The sequence below is a fragment of the Heptranchias perlo genome, chromosome 37, assembly GCF_035084215.1.
Source record: "Heptranchias perlo isolate sHepPer1 chromosome 37, sHepPer1.hap1, whole genome shotgun sequence".
Classification (NCBI taxonomy): Eukaryota; Metazoa; Chordata; class Chondrichthyes; order Hexanchiformes; family Hexanchidae; genus Heptranchias; species Heptranchias perlo.
Window position 1 is genome coordinate 10884711 of NC_090361.1, and position 18420 is coordinate 10903130.

General features: G+C 45.7%; 1 protein-coding gene across 1 annotated transcript in view; it reads right to left on the reverse strand.

Annotated features, from left to right (window-relative positions):
* LOC137304241 (adhesion G protein-coupled receptor E2-like) overlaps positions 1 to 5425 on the reverse strand; it is a 39737-nt gene extending 34312 nt beyond the window's left edge. Inside the window, 1 exon segment of the mRNA XM_067972796.1 lies at positions 5323 to 5425. Within this exon segment, the coding sequence (XP_067828897.1) occupies positions 5323 to 5425 (103 nt within the window).
* Positions 5426 to 18420: the final 12995 nt, after the last annotated feature.

The window sequence follows — 18420 nt, forward strand, 5'->3', positions numbered from 1 at the left end:
TTCAGCTATCTCCTTCTAGGCCAACTGCCTGGGCACCCATCTGCCATCTGAGAGTGTACAGGACCTGTCTCTGGGCCCTCACCTACTCCACCAGGACTTCCAGCATCACTAAATCGTGCTGCCCTGGCAACAACCATCTCTCAGCCAAAGCTCGAAATTTGCGAGAGAAATAAGTGACAAATTAGGAGACATCTTATGTGCAAGCTCACTTTAAATAGGCACCAGGCCTGGGCCAGATACCCTGCCCTCCAAATCAGCACGCTGTCAATGAACATGGGCAATTGAGGCCCGACCATCAAAATGGTTTGTGCCTCTCGTTGGTGCCAGCAGCTCCACCACCTGCCCAATGCGCACCACGTAGCAAAAGCTCATCTGAGTCGGCCGTGGCTCAGTGGGTAGCACTCTTGCCTCTTAGTCAGAAGATTTTTGGGTACAAGTCCCACTCCAGAGACTTGAGCACAAAATCTAGGCTCTCACGCCCATTGCAGTACTGAGGGAGCGCTGCACTGTCGGAGGTACCGTCTTTCAGATGAGACGTTAAACCGAAGCCCCGTCTGCCCTCTCAGGTGGACGTAAAAGATCCCATGGCACTATTTTGATGAAGAGCAGGGGAGTTCTCCCCCGTGTCCTAGCCAATATTTATCCCTCAACCAACATTACTAAAACTAGATTATCTGGTCATCATCACATTGCTGTTTGTGGGAACTTGCTGTGCGCAATTTAGCTGCCGCGTTTCCTACATTACAACAGTGACTACACTTCAAAAGTACTTCATTAGTTGTAAAGTGCTTTGGGACATCCTGAGGTTGTGGAAGGCGCTATATAAATACAAGTCTTTATTATACGCTGTCAGAAAACCAAACCCCCAAAAAACTTTTTTAAAACTGCTGACTGGAATGATTGTGTTAAGATTGCCACACTAAGATTATCACATTTGTATCTTCTATTCAGAGACTCAGCACAGAACTGGAAGGAGCTTAACCAAACGTGAGTGGATTATGGGCTAGGTACAGGTGCTGTAGAGAAAGGGGGAGAGATTTAAGGGTCGCAACACTTCTTACTGCGGCCAGTGATAAAGCTGAAAAGAAAATACAGGCAATTGGAGGGAAGTTTGAGAGATTGTGCCAGCCAAATAAGGGGGTGGATTTTAATCCCACCTCCCCAGCGGAAACCGGACAGATAGGGAGATAAAATCGACTGGGTGACTGCTGAGAATGTTAAAATTCTCATCCCCGTGTTTAATTCCCTCCCTGGCCTCGCCCCTCCCTACCTCTGTAACCTCCTCTAGCCCTACAACCTTCCGAGAACGCTGCGTTCCTCCAACTCTGTCCTCTTGTCCGCCCAACATTGGTGACCGTGCCCTCAGTCGTCTAGACGCTAAGCACTGGAATTCCCTCCCTAACCTTCTCCTCCTTAAAATGTTCCTTAAAACCTAGCTCTTTGACCAAGCTTTTGATCACCTGTTTTAATGTCTCCTTCATTGGCTCGGTGTCAATTTTTGTCCATTACGCTACTGTGAAGCGCCTTGGGACATTTTACTACGTTAAAGGCGCTATATAAATGCAAGTTGTTGTTGCCGATATCCCACCTGGATCCTGCCGTCTTCAATTTTAACCCGCCCTTCTGAGCAGGCAGCACAGGCTCCTGGCTGAAGCCAGCGGGGTCCTTTTTTAAACATGCAGGTCTGGGTCTGATAATGTCAACAGGCCACAGCCACGATTTTAACTCCGATCTGAGTGGGGAAATTGCTAAGTAAACATAACTTCAGGTCAATCAAAGTTCAATTCTTGCTTAGCAAGGGAAATGAATGCAACTGAGGTTGCAGCTCAGAAGCACCTGGCATTAAGTAAAAGGTTTCTTTTGTTTGGTGTTTGGACAAAATTTTTGTGTATTATTATTGGATCTCCCATGATGTTGCTTAAGATAAATCGGGGGAAACACTGTTTAAAAAGAAAAAAAGAACTTGCATTTATATAGCGCCTGTCACAACCTCAGGACATCCCAAAGCGCTTTACAGCCAATTAAGTACTTTTGAAGTGTAGTCACCATTGTAGTGTAGAAACATGGCAGCCAAATTGCACACAGCAAGGTCCCACAAACAGCAATGTGGTAATGACCAGATAATCTGTTTTTTAGTGATGATGGTTGAGGGATTTTAAATGAATGGAATCCAGCGAATTAATTTAATAAGGTGTTTAGTTGAGTCAGGTTTTCCTGCCCCTCGTAGTTCACCTAGGTTACTGCCGACCCCAATCCCCCATAATACTCACTACCCACAGCACCCCCTATCCCTCAGCTATCCACTACACATCTGTACCCCTTCACCTCTCAGTATTCCACCTCAAATATCCTCCCCCCAATTTATAGAAGCTTTCCTCCTCCAACTCCTCCCTACTCTCCCGAAACTGCTCACCACCCTACAATGCACCTGACTTCCCCAGTTTCCTGAACTGCTCCCACACCACCTCCCATAAACATCTCATAATCAACACAAATACCACATCCTCTCACTTACGAACATCACACCACTTCCATAAAGAACACTATACCCTCCCACTTCCCATTAGCAATGCGATGGGTGATTTATCAGTAGCATAGATCACTATGACTGATTTACCAGACTGATTCCTCGGATGGCAGGACTGATTTATGAGGAGAGATTGGGTCGACTAGGCCTATATTCACTAGAAGAATGAGAGGTGATCTCATCGAAACATATAAAATTCTAACAGGACTAGATAGACTGGATGCAAGGAGGGTGTTCCCGATGGCTGGGGAGTCCAGAACCAGGGGTCACAGTCTCAGGATACGGGGTATGCCATTTAGAACCGAGATGAGGAGAAATTTCTTCACTCAGAGGGTGGTGAACCTGTAGAATTCTCTACCACAGAAGGCATTGGAGGCCAAGTCATTAGATGTATTCAAGAAGAAGATGGATATATTTCTTAATGCTAAAGGGATCAAGGGATATGGGGAAAAAGCGGGAACAGGGTACTGAGTTAGACGATCAGCCATGATCATTTTGAATGGCGGAGCAGGCCCGAAGGGCTGATTGGCCTACTCTTGCTCCTATTTTCTATGTTTCTATAGATCAATTATTAATATTTCACTTTCATTTCTTAATATATATAAAAGGAAAAAAATTCAGGGCTATGGGGAAAGAGCAGGGGAGTGGGACAAATTGGATAGTTCTTTTAAAGAGCTGGCACAGGCATGATGGGCCAAATTACCTCCATCTGTGCTGTATCATTCTATGATTCTATGATATAGGGCCTCCTTTCAGCTCCCTACAGTGTATTGTATAGGTCCAGTTTGAATATGGCAGACCAGATAAGATTTAATCTGTGTTACAAATTGTGAGACATCAAACATTATCTGAAGTGGAAGTTTCTAGAAGATAAGTGCAAGCAACAAAAATTTTGAAATTTAAAAATAATATATTTAATTCTCTCTCCTTGATCTCCATTCAGCTGGTGCCTTGTTACCCAAGTGAGATGGTTCTGCTCTGCTAATGCCACTTTGTCTACGTGTGCGTGTGCCTACGTGTGTGTGTGTGTCTATGTGTGTGCATTTCCATGTGTGTGTCTACATGTGTGTCTGTGTGTGTGTCTATGTGTGTATGTGTCTACGTATGTGCGAGTCTATGTGTGTGTGTCTACGTGTGTATGTCTTTGTGTGTGTCTACGTCTATGTGTGTGTGTCTACGTGTGCGAGTCTATGTGTGTATGTCTATGTGTGTCTACGTGTGTGTCTATGTGCGTGTTTACGGGTGTGACTCTGTGTATGTCTATGTGTGTGTATCTGTGTGTGTGTGTCTATGTGTGTACGTCTTTGTGTGTGTGTGTGTCTACGTGTGTATGTCTACGTGTGTGTGTGTCTACGTGTGTATGTCTATGTGTGTGTGTGTCTATGTGTGTGTGTGTCTATGTCTATGTGTGTGTGTGTATACGTGTGTATGTCTATGTGTGTGTGTGTGTCTATGTGTGTGCCTATGGACAGGATCAGGCTCAGCTATGAAGGCCCTCACAGTCTGCCAACATTCCCTTTCTCAGCTGCCACATGAAGTATGGCCACAGGTCAAGTACTGGAAGGCGGGTGGCCCACCTGAAATCCCGAGGGTAATTTTATATCCATTTTACACCCCGCCTAGTCTATTAAAAGTCAAATCGAGCGGGATGTAAAATGGGCGACCGATCCAATCCCGTCAGTTTCCCGCCGAGCAGGAAAGGATAAAATTACCCGCTTGTATCTCAGTGAGACTCAGCGCCTTCATGAGAAGGGGAGGAGAAAAATTGAAAAAAAAAACAAATAAAAAGTAGAATCTCAATTTGTTTCCATAAAACTTTTGATTTTTACAATCTAAATTCAGCTGTTGTTTAAACATGGTTTGAAAATTTACAGCTATTAAGCCATGTGACTGGAAACAGTTGCAGTACCATTATATACTTGCAGGTGGCGCAACTGGGCGCATTAAGGTTCCATCAGCGTTGAACTTCCTGGACATCTCTCACCACATCTGGCAGTAAGCTTTCCACAGACTCCCACAACTATGTGATCACATTTATTCCCAGACTTTCTTTATGCAAAGCTTTCATCCCTTTCTCTTAATTTCCCTGTCTCTGTGGCTTGGTTGGTAGCACTCTTGCCTCCGAGCCAGAAGGATGTGGGCTCATAGTCCCATTCCAGAAACTCGAGCACAAAAATCTAGACAGACACTTCAGTACAGTACTGAGGGAGTGCTGCAACTGCTGGAGGTGTCATCTTTCAGATGAACTGTTAAACCAAGGACTTGTCTGCCCTCTCAGATGGATGTAAAAGATCCCATGGCACTATTTCAAAGAAGAGCAGGGGGAGTTCTCCCCAGTGACTTGAATAATATTTATCCCTCAACCAACTTCACAAACAGATGATCTGGTCATTATCACATTGCTGTTTGTGGGACCTTGCTGTGCACAAATTGGCTGTTGCGTTTCCTACATTACAACAGTGACGACGTACTTCATTGGCTGTAAAGCACGTTGGGACGTCCTGAGGTCGTGAAAGGTGCTGTATAAATGCAAGTCTTTGTTTCTTTTATTTGCTGTAATAGTCACGACATTTTGAATAATTCACTCTAAAGTGTTAGAAAAATGCAAGTCTTTTTTTGATGACTTCACTTTTTGTATCAGAGCAAATGTCCTTCTTTCTCCTTTCTACTCCTCCCGCCAAGTTTTTTCCTTTAATTGTGGTCAACAAGACTCTTGACTGTGGCTGCTCCACTTCCCATGCCTCCACTCTCACCTCCTCTTTCTTGCACAATAACAAGGTCCCTCTTCTCCTCACCTTCCATTCCCCTAGATTCGGCCAGATCATCTTCCATCATTTGCTTCACCTCCAACTCGAACCCACCATCCGGTACGCCTTCCCTTCCCATCTCTGCCTCCATGGTACCCTCGCTCACTCTTCTATCGTCACCTCGACTTCCAGGCATTTCCCCCCACGCAACCGAAGCAAGGGCAACCTGTCAGTTCATTCTTCACATACCCATCGCAGGACATATTAACATTGAGAGAGGAAGATCTGGACACCAATCTGAAAGTGAAGACTGAAGGCACAGTTGAAGAGATGGTCTCACTCACTTGGGATGTTAGAATGGGCCTTAGCGCCACTGGGCTAGGGAGGGGAAAATCAGCTGTTGTTCCCATTGCAGATACCTGACCTCTTCTCTTGGAACTGTGTATGTCTGTAGGAACTGGGTAAGGACAAGATCAAAGTCAGTGCACACCTTCCTCATTTTTAGTTGACCATAATTTGTCTTAATTCGCCTCTCCCTACATCTTGGGAGACAATAGTGCTAAATACTCAAACAGTTAAGAAGAGAGTTGCTTCTCTAATTTGGCCTCAGCTGAGTGCCACAGACATATTAATAATCTTAGCCTGGACATTGCGCTATGCAATATTATCATATAAACACAACACTTTCTGAAAAAATTCTTCATGGGATGTGGGCAATGCTGCAGAGGCCACATTTATTGCCCATCCCAGCTGTCCCTGCTTCTCCTTGAACCACTGCAGTCCTTGTGGTGATGGTGCTCCCACGGTGGGAATTCCAGAATTCTGACCCAGCGACAATAAATTTTAAATAGTATCAAATTTCTTTGTCTTTAATGGAGGTGCGACCCACTTAAAATAAACAAGAGAGAGGAATTTGATGCAAATGTCACTATTGTTTCTAGAAATTAAGAGAAATATTCAAATATATACAGGTAATAAGGGGGAGGTTAATTTCTCGAATTCTATATTACTATATTTCACTCCACTTAAAAAAGAATTCTGATACAAACATAGATTCCCATTCACTCCCAATGTATAGAATTCCAATGGACCAAACCCTTTCCCATTCACTCCCAATGTATAGAATTCCAATGGACCAAACCCTTTCCCATTCGCTCGCAATGTATAGAATTCCAATGGACCAAACCCTTTCCCGTTCACTCCCAATGTATAGAATTCCAATGGACCAAACCCTTTTGCATTCACTCCTGATGTATAGAATTCCAATAGACTAACTCCTTCCCATTCACTCCCATTTTATGGAATTCCAATGGACTAACCCCATTCACACAGGTGTGGGAAAGTGAGCGGAGTAATTGTGAGGACAGTAGCAGGTACAGAGTGTGCAAATAGTAGCAGAAGGAGTGTGAAAGTAAAAAGAAAGACTTGCATTTATTTAGCACCCTTCACGTCCTCAGGACGTCCCAAAGCACTTTACAACCAATGAAGTATTTTTGAGATGTAGTCACTGTTGTAATGTAGAGCCTTTAAATGCCAATCAAAGTTCCAAGTATCAGACAAGTTTGCTGGAGTACCTTGACCTGAATTGGTCCAGTATCCTGCTGCAACTGCAGCATGGAGGGAAATAACTGATGTTTGAGAACTCGTACAGCTGGCAACAAAGGGATCATGTTGAAGGATGCAGCTGGGAAAGTCTACAACTATTCGCACGTACAACAACATCAACTTGCATTTATATAGCACCTTTAACGTCCCAAGGTGCTTCACAGGAGCGATGATCAAAGAAAATTTGACACCGAGCCACAAAGGAGATATTAGGACAGGTGACCAAAGAGGTAGGTTTTAAGGAGCGTCTTAAAGAAGGAGAGAGAGGTAGAGAGGCGGAGAGGTTTAGGGAGGGAATTCCAGAGCTTAGGGCCTAGGCAGCTGAAGGCACGGCCGCCAATGATGGAGTGAAGAAAATCAGGGATGCGCAAGAGGCCAGAATTGGAGGAGTGCAGAGATCTCGGAGGATTGTAGGGCTGGAGGAGATTACAGAGATAGGGAGGGGCGAGGCCATGGAGGGATTTGAAAACAAAGATGAGAAATCGAGGCATTACTGGACCAGGGCCAATGTAGGTCCAGAGAGTGCAGGGGTGATGGGTGAACGGGACTTGGTGCGAGTTTGGCAGCAGAGTACAAGTTGGGAGGCCAGCCAGGAAAGCATTGTACTCAGTCAGATTTTAGACATTCTTTTAACATTGTGTTGGCAGCGTTCTTTACATTCAGGGGCCGAAAACTGTACTACCACCTAAAAATGACACAGCACAAAACATCTGCTCGTCCAAAGCAGAATTGCCTTCTCCTTACGGAAAAATTTGGCGTAAAACAGAAGGCATTGAGTGCAGCTGGGCTGAGGGGCTCAGCTAGGGTTGCCAATCCTCTAGGATTGCCCTGGATTCCCCAGGAATCAAAGGTTAATCTCCTGGACACTGCCGCCAGCAACCCAGGAGAAAAAAATGATAGGGGCATTAAACAAACATATTGGAGATGGGACAATAAAGCTGTTTTACTGGGTGAGGCAGATGGAGGCAGGATGAAACCTCCAGGAATACGTCCAACCGCAGTCGGCAACCCCAACCTCAGCAAGTGAAGCCCGTCCCCAATTTGAAGATACAATAAAGGAAGTCAGTAGCTGGGAAGCTGTAACAATCATGGTGATGTTCAAGTTAGAGGAGAGGGACACACTTCTGATTTTGTCCAATTGAAATCGCAAACCTTGTGTTGGCAGCTGTAATGTGTGTGGTGCACCATAAAATGTTTTTTTTTGTATTCTCCTTCCACTAACAACATGCCTAATGCTGCATCTGTACTTGTCATGTGCCCTTTTCTTCTCGTTATAGATCTGCCACAACCCAAGGAGCAGCAGGCCAGGCCCCCTCAGCAACAAGCTTCACCACAGCACTCGAGATCATTATTACTTAACGACATCAGCTGAGAGAGGCACTCCAGAGAGTTTTTCTTATTTAAAGGAGGATGCACAGTACGAGATTGTGGAAGGGGCAGACTGCAGCTGAATGGGGGCTTAGCAACTCTGATCATCTCCCCCTCCTTTTGCCCCACCATTGGTGACTGTGCTTTCAGCTAACGAGCTCCCACTCTCTCAAATTCCCTACACTTCTCCACTTCCTTTAGGACCCGCCTTGAAACTCGCCTCTTTGACCAAGCTTTTAGTCACCCTCTCCTAATCTCTTCGTTGGCTTTGGTATCTGTTTTCCTTATGCCCGTGAAGTAGGAGATTTTTTCGACATTAAAGGTGCTGTATAAATGTGTGTTGGTGTTGAGTTGGTTTATGTTTCGCACCTCATGGGACTTGCTATTAAATAAAGGCATTGAGTGCAGATGGGCAGAGGGGCTTAGCTAGGGTTGCCAATCCTCAAGAGTGTGAACTGATGCACCAGTTATTTGTCTCTTTGCAGAGCGAGACAGAGTTGCTATGCAGTTGGACTATCCAGGACAAAGCAGTCCGCTTGATCGACACTCCATCCACTAGCTTAAACATCCCCTCCCTCCACCATTGGCGTACCGTGGCTGCGGTGTGCACCAACCACAGGATGCACTGCAGCAACTCTACACTTTTGCTGAAACCTTCAGGTTGCAAAACCCACGCTTTTCTAAAGTCTTCCTAATTTCTGCTGCGGTTTTGGTCGCACTTGAACAAGGCTGGGAGGATGGGCATCCCATTGGTTGTTCTCACAGTTGGCTGTTGCATGAATTGGATGAGGAGGACCGATTCAGGAGGGACAATAGCGGCAGGGCCAAAAAAAGGCAGGAGGTATATATTTATCATCTTTAAAGGTATGCAGTACTTGGGTGACAGCCTTGGCTCAGTGGTAGCACTCTTGCCTGTGGGTTAGACAGGTCAAGGGTTCGAGCCCCAGTCCAGAGACTTGAGGACATAATCTAGGATGACATTCTAGTGCAGTAGAGTGAGTGCCGCACTGTTGGAAGTGCTGTCTTTCAGATGAGATGTTGAACCAAGACCCTGTCTGCCCTCTCAGGTGGCCGTAAGAGAACCCATAGCAATATTTTGAAGAAGAGCAGGGGAATTCTCCCCAGTGTCTTAGCCAATATCTAAAAACAGATTATCTGGTCTTTATCACATTGCTGTTTGTGGAATCTTGGAGTGGGGGTGTGTGCAGGGTTGGGGAAGAGATCAAAGGGAGAATCATCAATGGGTCAATCTAACATGCTGGTTCAGGGCAGCTGTGCTGTATGGTCCTGAGGATAAAATGCAGGGATGAAAAGGACATGAGATGGGATCAGTTAACTAGAGGAGGGTTGCTCGCTGACCAACATTGGTTCCCACATGCCTCAATTTTAAAATTCTCATCCTTGTGTTCAAATCCATTCATGGACTTGCCCCTCTCAATCTCTGTAACCTCTTCCAGCTCTACAACTCTCCAAGAGCTCTGCGTTCCTCCAATTCTGGACTCGTGTCCATCCCCCACTTACTTCGCCCTGCCATTGGCGGCAGTGCCTTCAGCTGTCTAGGCCCTAAGCGCTGCAATACTTTCCCTAAACCTCTCCGTCTCTCTCTCCTCCTTTAAAAACCTCCTTAAAACCCACCTCTTTGACCAAGCTTTTGGTCACCTGTCCTAATGTCTCCTTCTTTGGCTCGGTGTCAAATTTTGTCTGATTACGTTCCTGTGAAGCGCCTTGGGACATTTTACTACGGTTAAAGGCACGATAAAAATACAAGTTATAAATGCAACATGAACAACAGCAAAAAGCACACATATGACTTGGCAAAATAATCATTTGCATGACCTTTATACTGCAATCTGTGGTGCGTGGAAAAGAAAGCGGCATAAAACCAGAACACATCATCAACCTGAGCTCCAACGGGGTGGAGCTGCAAACAGTGGACGCAGCAGTCTTGGGCTGGGGAAGGGGGCAATTCTAGCCAGGGCTCTGGGTGACGATCGCCACCAAGTGTCCCTCACTCTCGTCCATGTTTGTCCTGACTAATATTTATCCCTCAACCAACATCACACTGCTATTTGTGGGATCTTGCTCTGCGCAAATTGGCTGCTACAGTTCCCACATTACAACAGTGACTCTTCAGAAGTATTTATTTGGCTGTAAAGCGCTTTGGGACACCCTGAGGTCTTGAAAAGCTCTGTTTCAATGCAATGAATGGGGGAAGGGGCGGGGTTCGGATACGGTGCTCCCCCCACGGTCGAACAGCCCGACATCATTCACTGTCCTAACCTCACACGTGAAGAATTAGATGCCTTTGGGGACTGAGAAGGAGGCAAGAGTTTAGCCTCAAACTCTATGGTGCTGATGGGGGTGATAAGCCGCTCGTAACCCTCCCCCTCTCTCTACCGCCCCGCCCGCTGATCGGCCATGGGAGGGGCAACTGGAGGCTTCCCGGGCCCCGATCACCCGGGCGGGCCCCAGCCACCAGTCCCCGGCCTGCACCCCCTCCCGCTCCATGTGTGGCACCCGCTGTTTGTTTACAACCGCGCCTCGCCGCAACGCAAAGCCGCCGCACCGCACTCAGCGGAAACACGGCGCCGGACCCGTGACCGACAGCCGGCCCGGCCAATCACAGTCGGCGGCCGCCCGGGAGTCCGTCCGTTCACGCGCCGCCGGCCAATCGGAGCGGCGGAGAGGCGGGTCCCGGGCTTGATGGACACCCGACGGACCAATGAGAGGCGGCGGTGGGCGGGATGTCCGCCCAGCGCGTTGGGGTTGAGCCTGGGATTCCCAGGCAGTAATGGATGCCACTTGGCTGGGATTGCAATGGACCAAGGACTGAGGTTGCAGCAGGGTCTGCAGTTGCAGGCAGCATTCATCAGCAGGCACTGAGCACAGGCACCCAGCAAGGACAGAGTGCAGCCTGAGGGACATCAGATGCAAAAAAAAAGCTACCTTTCTCCAAAGCCCTGTATGTAGTTCATCCCATTGCAAAACAAAAGTGGGATTTGATTGTCTTGAATGCAAAAGTGCATATTGACATTGAAGTGCTTTTCATTGCACAGTGACACAGCACTGAGCTGTACTTTCATTTCTTGGCTGTATGGTTAACTTTCAGGTGCATAGAAATTAATATTGGGAAATGAGGAATGACAGTGTTGCTTATTGTAGTTGCTTTACTGTGCAAGCTTGGCACACAGACCGCTGCGAAGTGGTCCTACAAGGAAAGGGCTCCCCACCCAACCCTTGGGTGGTGTTATTGTGCTTTCCAAGGGCACGGTGTCTATTGTGATCTTGTGTTGTGATCGGGCAGGGGCGATTCGCAGTCGAGCGCTGACTCGAGGCGAAACGAATGAGGGGCTGTGACGTATATAGGTGACTATCATTGCATTGTCTGGTTCGCATCCCCTCCTTGCAAAAAAAAACCCTGAAGTTGCGACCGATTTAATATTTGCCTGTGATCAATCACACAGTGGTTAAAATAAGTCATTCAGAATACTGTTAAGTGCTTTTTTAAAAAAAGTCCAGGTGAAGTCACCTGGACAATAAGGGAATTGTTCGTCTTTTGCAATGTTGTCATTCTGTAGCTATTGTTATACTTTAGACATGCACGGTTTTTAATATATGAATATGAGAGTGCGGCATTGTTTCTTTATATGTAAAAGAACAGTATGGTTTATATATACATAGAACAGTGCTATTTTCATTCCAAGTCTGTATTGAGTTATCGGATCTCAGTTGGGCAGGTGGTTGGGGCAAAATAATTGGTCTCAACAGCCCTGGGCTAGGGAGGGGGCAACTGGGCAATGTTCCCACTCTTAATCACTCTGCTGGAAAGTGCGAGCGTGTCAGTGTTGGGTACGGGTAAGATTGGGTTTGGCTACGATATACTGGACTGCACCTGTCACCCATGAACCATTACCCCGGTGAGAGGGAAGGGGAGGATTAAACAAAATATATAGAACAATGATATTTCTGTATATTGTGTGGAACAGTGATATTTCTGTATGTTGTACTGGCAGATCTCCCATGGCATTGCTCATGATAAGTCGGATGATGCACTTGTCTATAAGGACTGGGCTGTTCCATCATGTAATGCAAAATGCATTATTCATCTACTAAGGTAGATTTCTGTCCAAAACTCTTAATTGTTTTTAAGTAAACACAGCTGCAGTACTATCAGTTTATTTATTTTTCGATCAGGGAACCTTGCTAATTAGAAAGTGATTGTAATTTTCAGGTGCCAGGTCACTGATGGCTTTCTTTTTCTTTTTAAAAAAAATTGTTTTACATCTGTAGTAAATTGTGATGTCTCATGTATAATGGATTCAAGCTAGAGTTATTTTTTTACATATAATAGTGTTTTTCCCTTGGCACTGCTCATGGTAAGTGATTGATGTGCTGTTCTATAAGGGCAGGATTCTTGTATCATGTAATGCACAATGTATTCTGCTAAGGTGCATATGTTCCCCTTTTAAGACCACAAGAGTCTAGTCGCTGTTCAGTAAACACCAGTTGAGGTCAACCAGGGTTTAATTGCTCTTTGGTGAGGGGAGTTTGCTGATTGGTCAGTTGTTGCCAATTTCAGACTACAGGGCAGAACCCAGGATGAAATTCCTGATTTTCATTCTCTTTCATAGAATCATAGAATCATAGAAGTTACAACATGGAAACAGGCCCTTCGGCCCAACATGTCCATGTCGCCCAGTTTATACCACTAAGCTAGTCCCAATTGCCTGCACTTGGCCCATATCCCTCGATACCCATCTTCCCCATGTAACTGTCCAAATGCTTTTTAAAAGACAAAATTGTACCCGCCTCTACTACTGCCTCTGGCAGCTCGTTCCAGACACTCACCACCCTTTGAGTGAAAAAATTGCCCCTCTGGATCCTTTTGTATCTCTCCCCTCTCACCTTAAATCTGTGCCCCCTCGTTATAGACTCCCCTACCTTTGGGAAAAGATTTTGACTATCGACCTTATCTATGCCCCTCATTATTTTATAGACTTCTATAAGATCACCCCTTAACCTCCTACTCTCCAGGGAATAAAGTCCCAGTCTGTCTAACCTCTCCCTGTAAGTCAAACCATCAAGTCCCGGTAGCATCCTAGTAAATCTTTTCTGCACTCTTTCTAGTTTAATAATATCCTTTCTATAATAGGGTGACCAGAACTGTACACAGTACTCCAAGTGTGGCCTCACCAATGCCCTGTACAACTTCAACAAGACATCCCAACTCCTGCATTCAATGTTCTGACCAATGAAACCAAGCATGCTGAATGCCTTCTTCACCACCCTATCCACCTGTGACTCCACTTTCAAGGAGCTATGAATCTGTACTCCTAGATCTCTTTGTTCTATAACTCTCCCCAACGCCCTACCATTAACGGAGTAGGTCCTGGCCCGATTCGATCTACCAAAATGCATCACCTCACATTTATCTAAATTAAACTCCATCTGCCATTCATCGGCCCACTGGCCCAATTTATCAAGATCCCGTTGCAATCCTAGATAACCTTCTTCACTGTCCACAATGCCACCAATCTTGGTGTCATCTGCAAACTTACTAACCATGCCTCCTAAATTCTCATCCAAATCATTAATATAAATAACAAATAACAGCGGACCCAGCACCGATCCCTGAGGCACACCGCTGGACACAGGCATCCAGTTTGAAAAACAACCCTCGACAACCACCCTCTGTCTTCTGTCGTCAAGCCAATTTTGTATCCAATTGGCTACCTCACCTTGGATCCCATGAGATTTAACCTTATGTAACAACCTACCATGCGGTACCTTGTCAAATGCTTTGCTGAAGTCCATGTAGACCACGTCTACTGCACAGCCCTCATCTATCTTCTTGGTTACCCCTTCAAAAAACTCAATCAAATTCGTGAGACATGATTTTCCTCTCACAAAACCATGCTGACTGTTCCTAATTCGTCCCTGCCTCTCCAAATGCCTGTAGATTCTGTCCCTCAGAATACCCTCTAACAACTTACCCACTACAGATGTCAGGCTCACTGGTCTGTAGTTCCCAGGCTTTTCCCTGCCGCCCTTCTTAAACAAAGGCACAACATTTGCTACCCTCCAATCTTCAGGCACCTCACCTGTAGCGGTGGATGATTCAAATATCTCTGCTAGGGGACCCGCAATTTCCTCCCTAACCTCCCATAACGTCCTGGGATACATTTCATCAGGTCCCGGAGATTTATCTACCTTGATGCGCGTTAAGACTTCCAGCACCTCCCTCTCTGTAATATGTACACTCCTCAAGACATCACTATTTATTTCCCCAAGTTCCCTAACATCCATGCCTTTCTCAACCGTAAGTCTGATTACAGTGGGCAACCGCAGGCTATAGACATTCACGCTTTTGTATCAATAGGGATTTTCTGTGGCTGGTGTGATAGCAGAATTGTGACCGGTGCATTTCTAACTCTCCCACTCTCTATATACCTGATGGTATATCTCTCTATATACCCGTGATGTTACTCATGGTGCATTATATGGCACACCCAAATGTGCGAAGGGGAAGGTGTTACAGGAAGCACTTGTGATACAAACGGGAAGTGCACACTGCATAGTAACTTTTGGTGGAAAGTATGAGTGAGTCAGTGTTGGGTAACGGTAGGATCGAGTTTGGCTGTGATATACTGGACAGCACCCACTGCCCATGAACCATACCCAGCACGACTGAGGAGAGAAAGGGAGGACTATATATAATATAAAAACCTCAGAGTACCGTGTGCACTATTGGGCTCCTCATTATAGGAAGGATATTGAGGCTCGAGAGAGGGTACAGCACGGATTCACTAGGATGCTGCCTGGTATAGAGAATTAAATATGAAGAAAGACTTGAAAAATGGAGTCCTTTTACATTACGGGGCAATTTGATAGAAGTGGATAAATTTATGAAAGGATGGAGGTAGGGTAGTTAGAAGCAGACTGCTTCCAATAGTTGAGGAGTCAAGAATGAGGAGCCATAGATACGAGATTAAATGTAAGATTTAGAACAGAGGGCAGGAGAATCTTCTTCACCCAGAGATTTGCGAGGATGTGGAATCCACTTCTTAGTGATTGAGGCAGAAACTATGTGAACATTCAAGAATAGATTGGAGAGGGGGATGAAGGAAAAGGGGATGAAAGGATATGGGAACAAGGTGGGTAAATGTCATTAGAAGTATTTGCTGGCATGGAAGGCAATCACAGACAAGGGCTGGTTGGGCCAAATGGCCTACAACACAACATTTCGTGTTGTAACTATTATGTGTTTCTAGAACAGTGGTATTTCTGTATCCTGTATAAATAGCACACTAATTCCTGTAATCTTGTATTGATGTTGCCACAGATTCAATTCTTCAGCAGCGATGATCACTGTGATGGAGGGTCCCGCCCGTTGAGATTTGCCTGTCAGCCATGATACCTGCCACTGATAAAATCTTGCCTTCCACAAACACCAGAGCAACAGGTCAGATTTCCTTTTTTTTTGCTGTAAGTATCAAAATGGAAATGCTCCAATTTTGGGGTTCAGCTGACAGTAAACATTTCACATGTTATCTGAATCACTGGGTGCGATTCATAAATTCTGATTATTACTACTCAGCCATTAACTTTTCTCTCTTCACCCCCGCCCCCGCCACAGCCTTTATTTCCTTCAACTTCGAAGCCCAGGGCATGACGGTGTTGGGTAGCTGGAGGGAAATGATTAACTTGGTGAAGTGAGGTCAGCATTGGTGTGGGTAGGCGGGGATATTTCTCCAAACCGCAGGAGATCTTGATTGAGTGCTTCGTTCCCGTTTTCCGAAGAAAGTAAATAGTCATTCCGTTCGGCTAAAATTGGGACTCGGGACCATGGGATAAAAATCAGGTCATCCCAAATATAATGCGATTGCTTAGTGCAATTCTTAAGATGGCCACTAGGAGGGGCATGGTTGACCCAGCATTTGTTAGTGTTGTCCTCTTTTAAAAAGGGGTTCCGATGGGTTCTTGCCCCCCCCCCCCCCCCCCCCCCATTTAATTGATCGCAGCAGAGTCGCCACCCAATAAAAGATAACTTTTGCTGGAAAGTGTGAGCGTGTTGGTGTTGTGTAACAGTAGGATCAGGTTTAGTCGTACCAAAAGATCTACAACCTTTGGAGATGTTTTTCTTCACAATTGGTCCTCATGGAATTAAGACCTCCTTTCCCCCCCCCCATCGATTAAAGCAGTCCTGACAGTCAGCAGCGGTCCCCCTCTATAAGGCGAGTCATGTGCCAAAAGCTCCTCTCGTGCGACGTGATCCAACCCAAATTTCAAGTAAGGTTTGTAGAAAGTGGCCTGTGCGGTCTTCAGAGCTTGCTTGAAATTTAAGAGAATTTCACTGCACTCCGGTGCGGAACTGGGCTACACAGACCAGGAATATCACAGGCTCTGTCCCTATCTGTGCAGAGTGATGTATAGCTGTTAATCGGGTCCAGATACGGATAGATCTGTCAGTGGAAATGGGGAGAATGTTGTGAAGACCCATTGGACGTGATTTATATATAAGGTGACCTAAGTTATGGTCAGTTTGGCATGTGGCATGTAGATCATATCCCACAGGTTTTCATAGTGTGTGCTATTTACAGTAAGTGTTAAAGGTTAATTAGGCGAAGGCGTAAAAATGTCGGGTTTAATGATGCATGGTGTTCCTTTGTGGGTTGGTTCCAATGGAACTGGAGGCAGAGAAGTGCTAATTAACTTATAAAAATATGGTAAGGATTTTGAATTTTTTTTGCTGGTTCCTTCTTTTTGCTCACCTCCCATATTCTCTGCCCCCCGGGCTCCATGCTGGCGTGTGGTTCTGCAGGTGGAACCCCTTCAACAGCCAATGAAGTAATTTTTCTGAAGTGTATTCACTGTTGTAGGAAACACGGCAGCCAATTTGCACACAGCAAGGTTCCACAAACAGCAATGTGATAATGACCAGATAATCTCTTTCTGTTGGTTAAATATTGGCCAGGACACCAGCGAGAACTCCCCTGCTCGTCTTCAGAATAGTGCTGTGGGATCCTTTACATCCATCCGAGAGGGCACGTGGGTCTTGGTTTAACATCCGAAAGACGGCACCTCCGACAGTGCAGCACCCCCTCAGTACTGCACTGGGAGTGTCAGCCTGGATTATGTGCTCATGTCTCGGGAGTGGGGCTTGAACCCACAACCTTCCGACTCAGAGACGAGAGTGCTATCCACTGAGCCACGGCTAACACTGAGACATTGTAGTGACATTGTAGTGACATTATGAGCCTAGACAATGAGGGTGGGCGGGCCAATCGAACGTGGGAAGGGCTGGACTCCCTGTCCCTACCCTCTCTGCACTGGACATTCATACACACATATTTTTCATCAGGAATGGTTGCATTGAAGTTAAGAGCTACTGTTGCTGTAGCCCTCTCTTCCCTCCCCTCTTCTGGCTGCTGAGGATAATAGGAAAATTGTAGTGCTCTGGGTGAGATTGAACCGGGGCCTTTTTGTTGGCATGGCTAGCTCCTATTACTTCCTACACCATCTGGAGAGCTGGTTTAGAATGCTTGTGCTTTGAGCGTTTTCTTCGGGTGAATTTTCAAGTGAAATAGTTTCAGGATCTGAAATCTGATCTCCTTGAGAAATAAAATCTATTGCATTGAAATTATATTTATCCTGTACGGTATAAATGCTAGAAGAGATGAGTTCCCTGGCAGAACATTACCTTGTTAGTTGGTCTCTGGACATTAGATGTCAGCTTGGCTCATGGGTAACACACTCGCCTCTGAGTGAGCAGGTCATGGGTTCAAGCCCCGCTCTGGCACATAATCTATGCTGACATGCGAGTGCAGTGTTGAAGGCGGTGCCATCAGATGAGATATTAAACCAAGGTCCTGCCTGCTTGCCTGCTTAAATGGCACTAATTAAAGAAGAGCAAGGGAGTTCTCCTGGTTGGACATGTTAACAAGCATTTATAACTGAGGAAAGCTGTAACTGCAGCAATTTTTAAGATTACATTCATACCTCAATCAACACCACAAAAAATAACCATTATGTCGCCATTTATGTCGTTGCTGATGTGGGACCTTGTGTGGCAAATTGGCTGTGGCATTTGTATACGTTACAACAGTGACTGCACTTGAAAAGCAATTCTTTGGCCGCGAAGCACCTCGGGAGGCTCAATTAATGCTGGATATA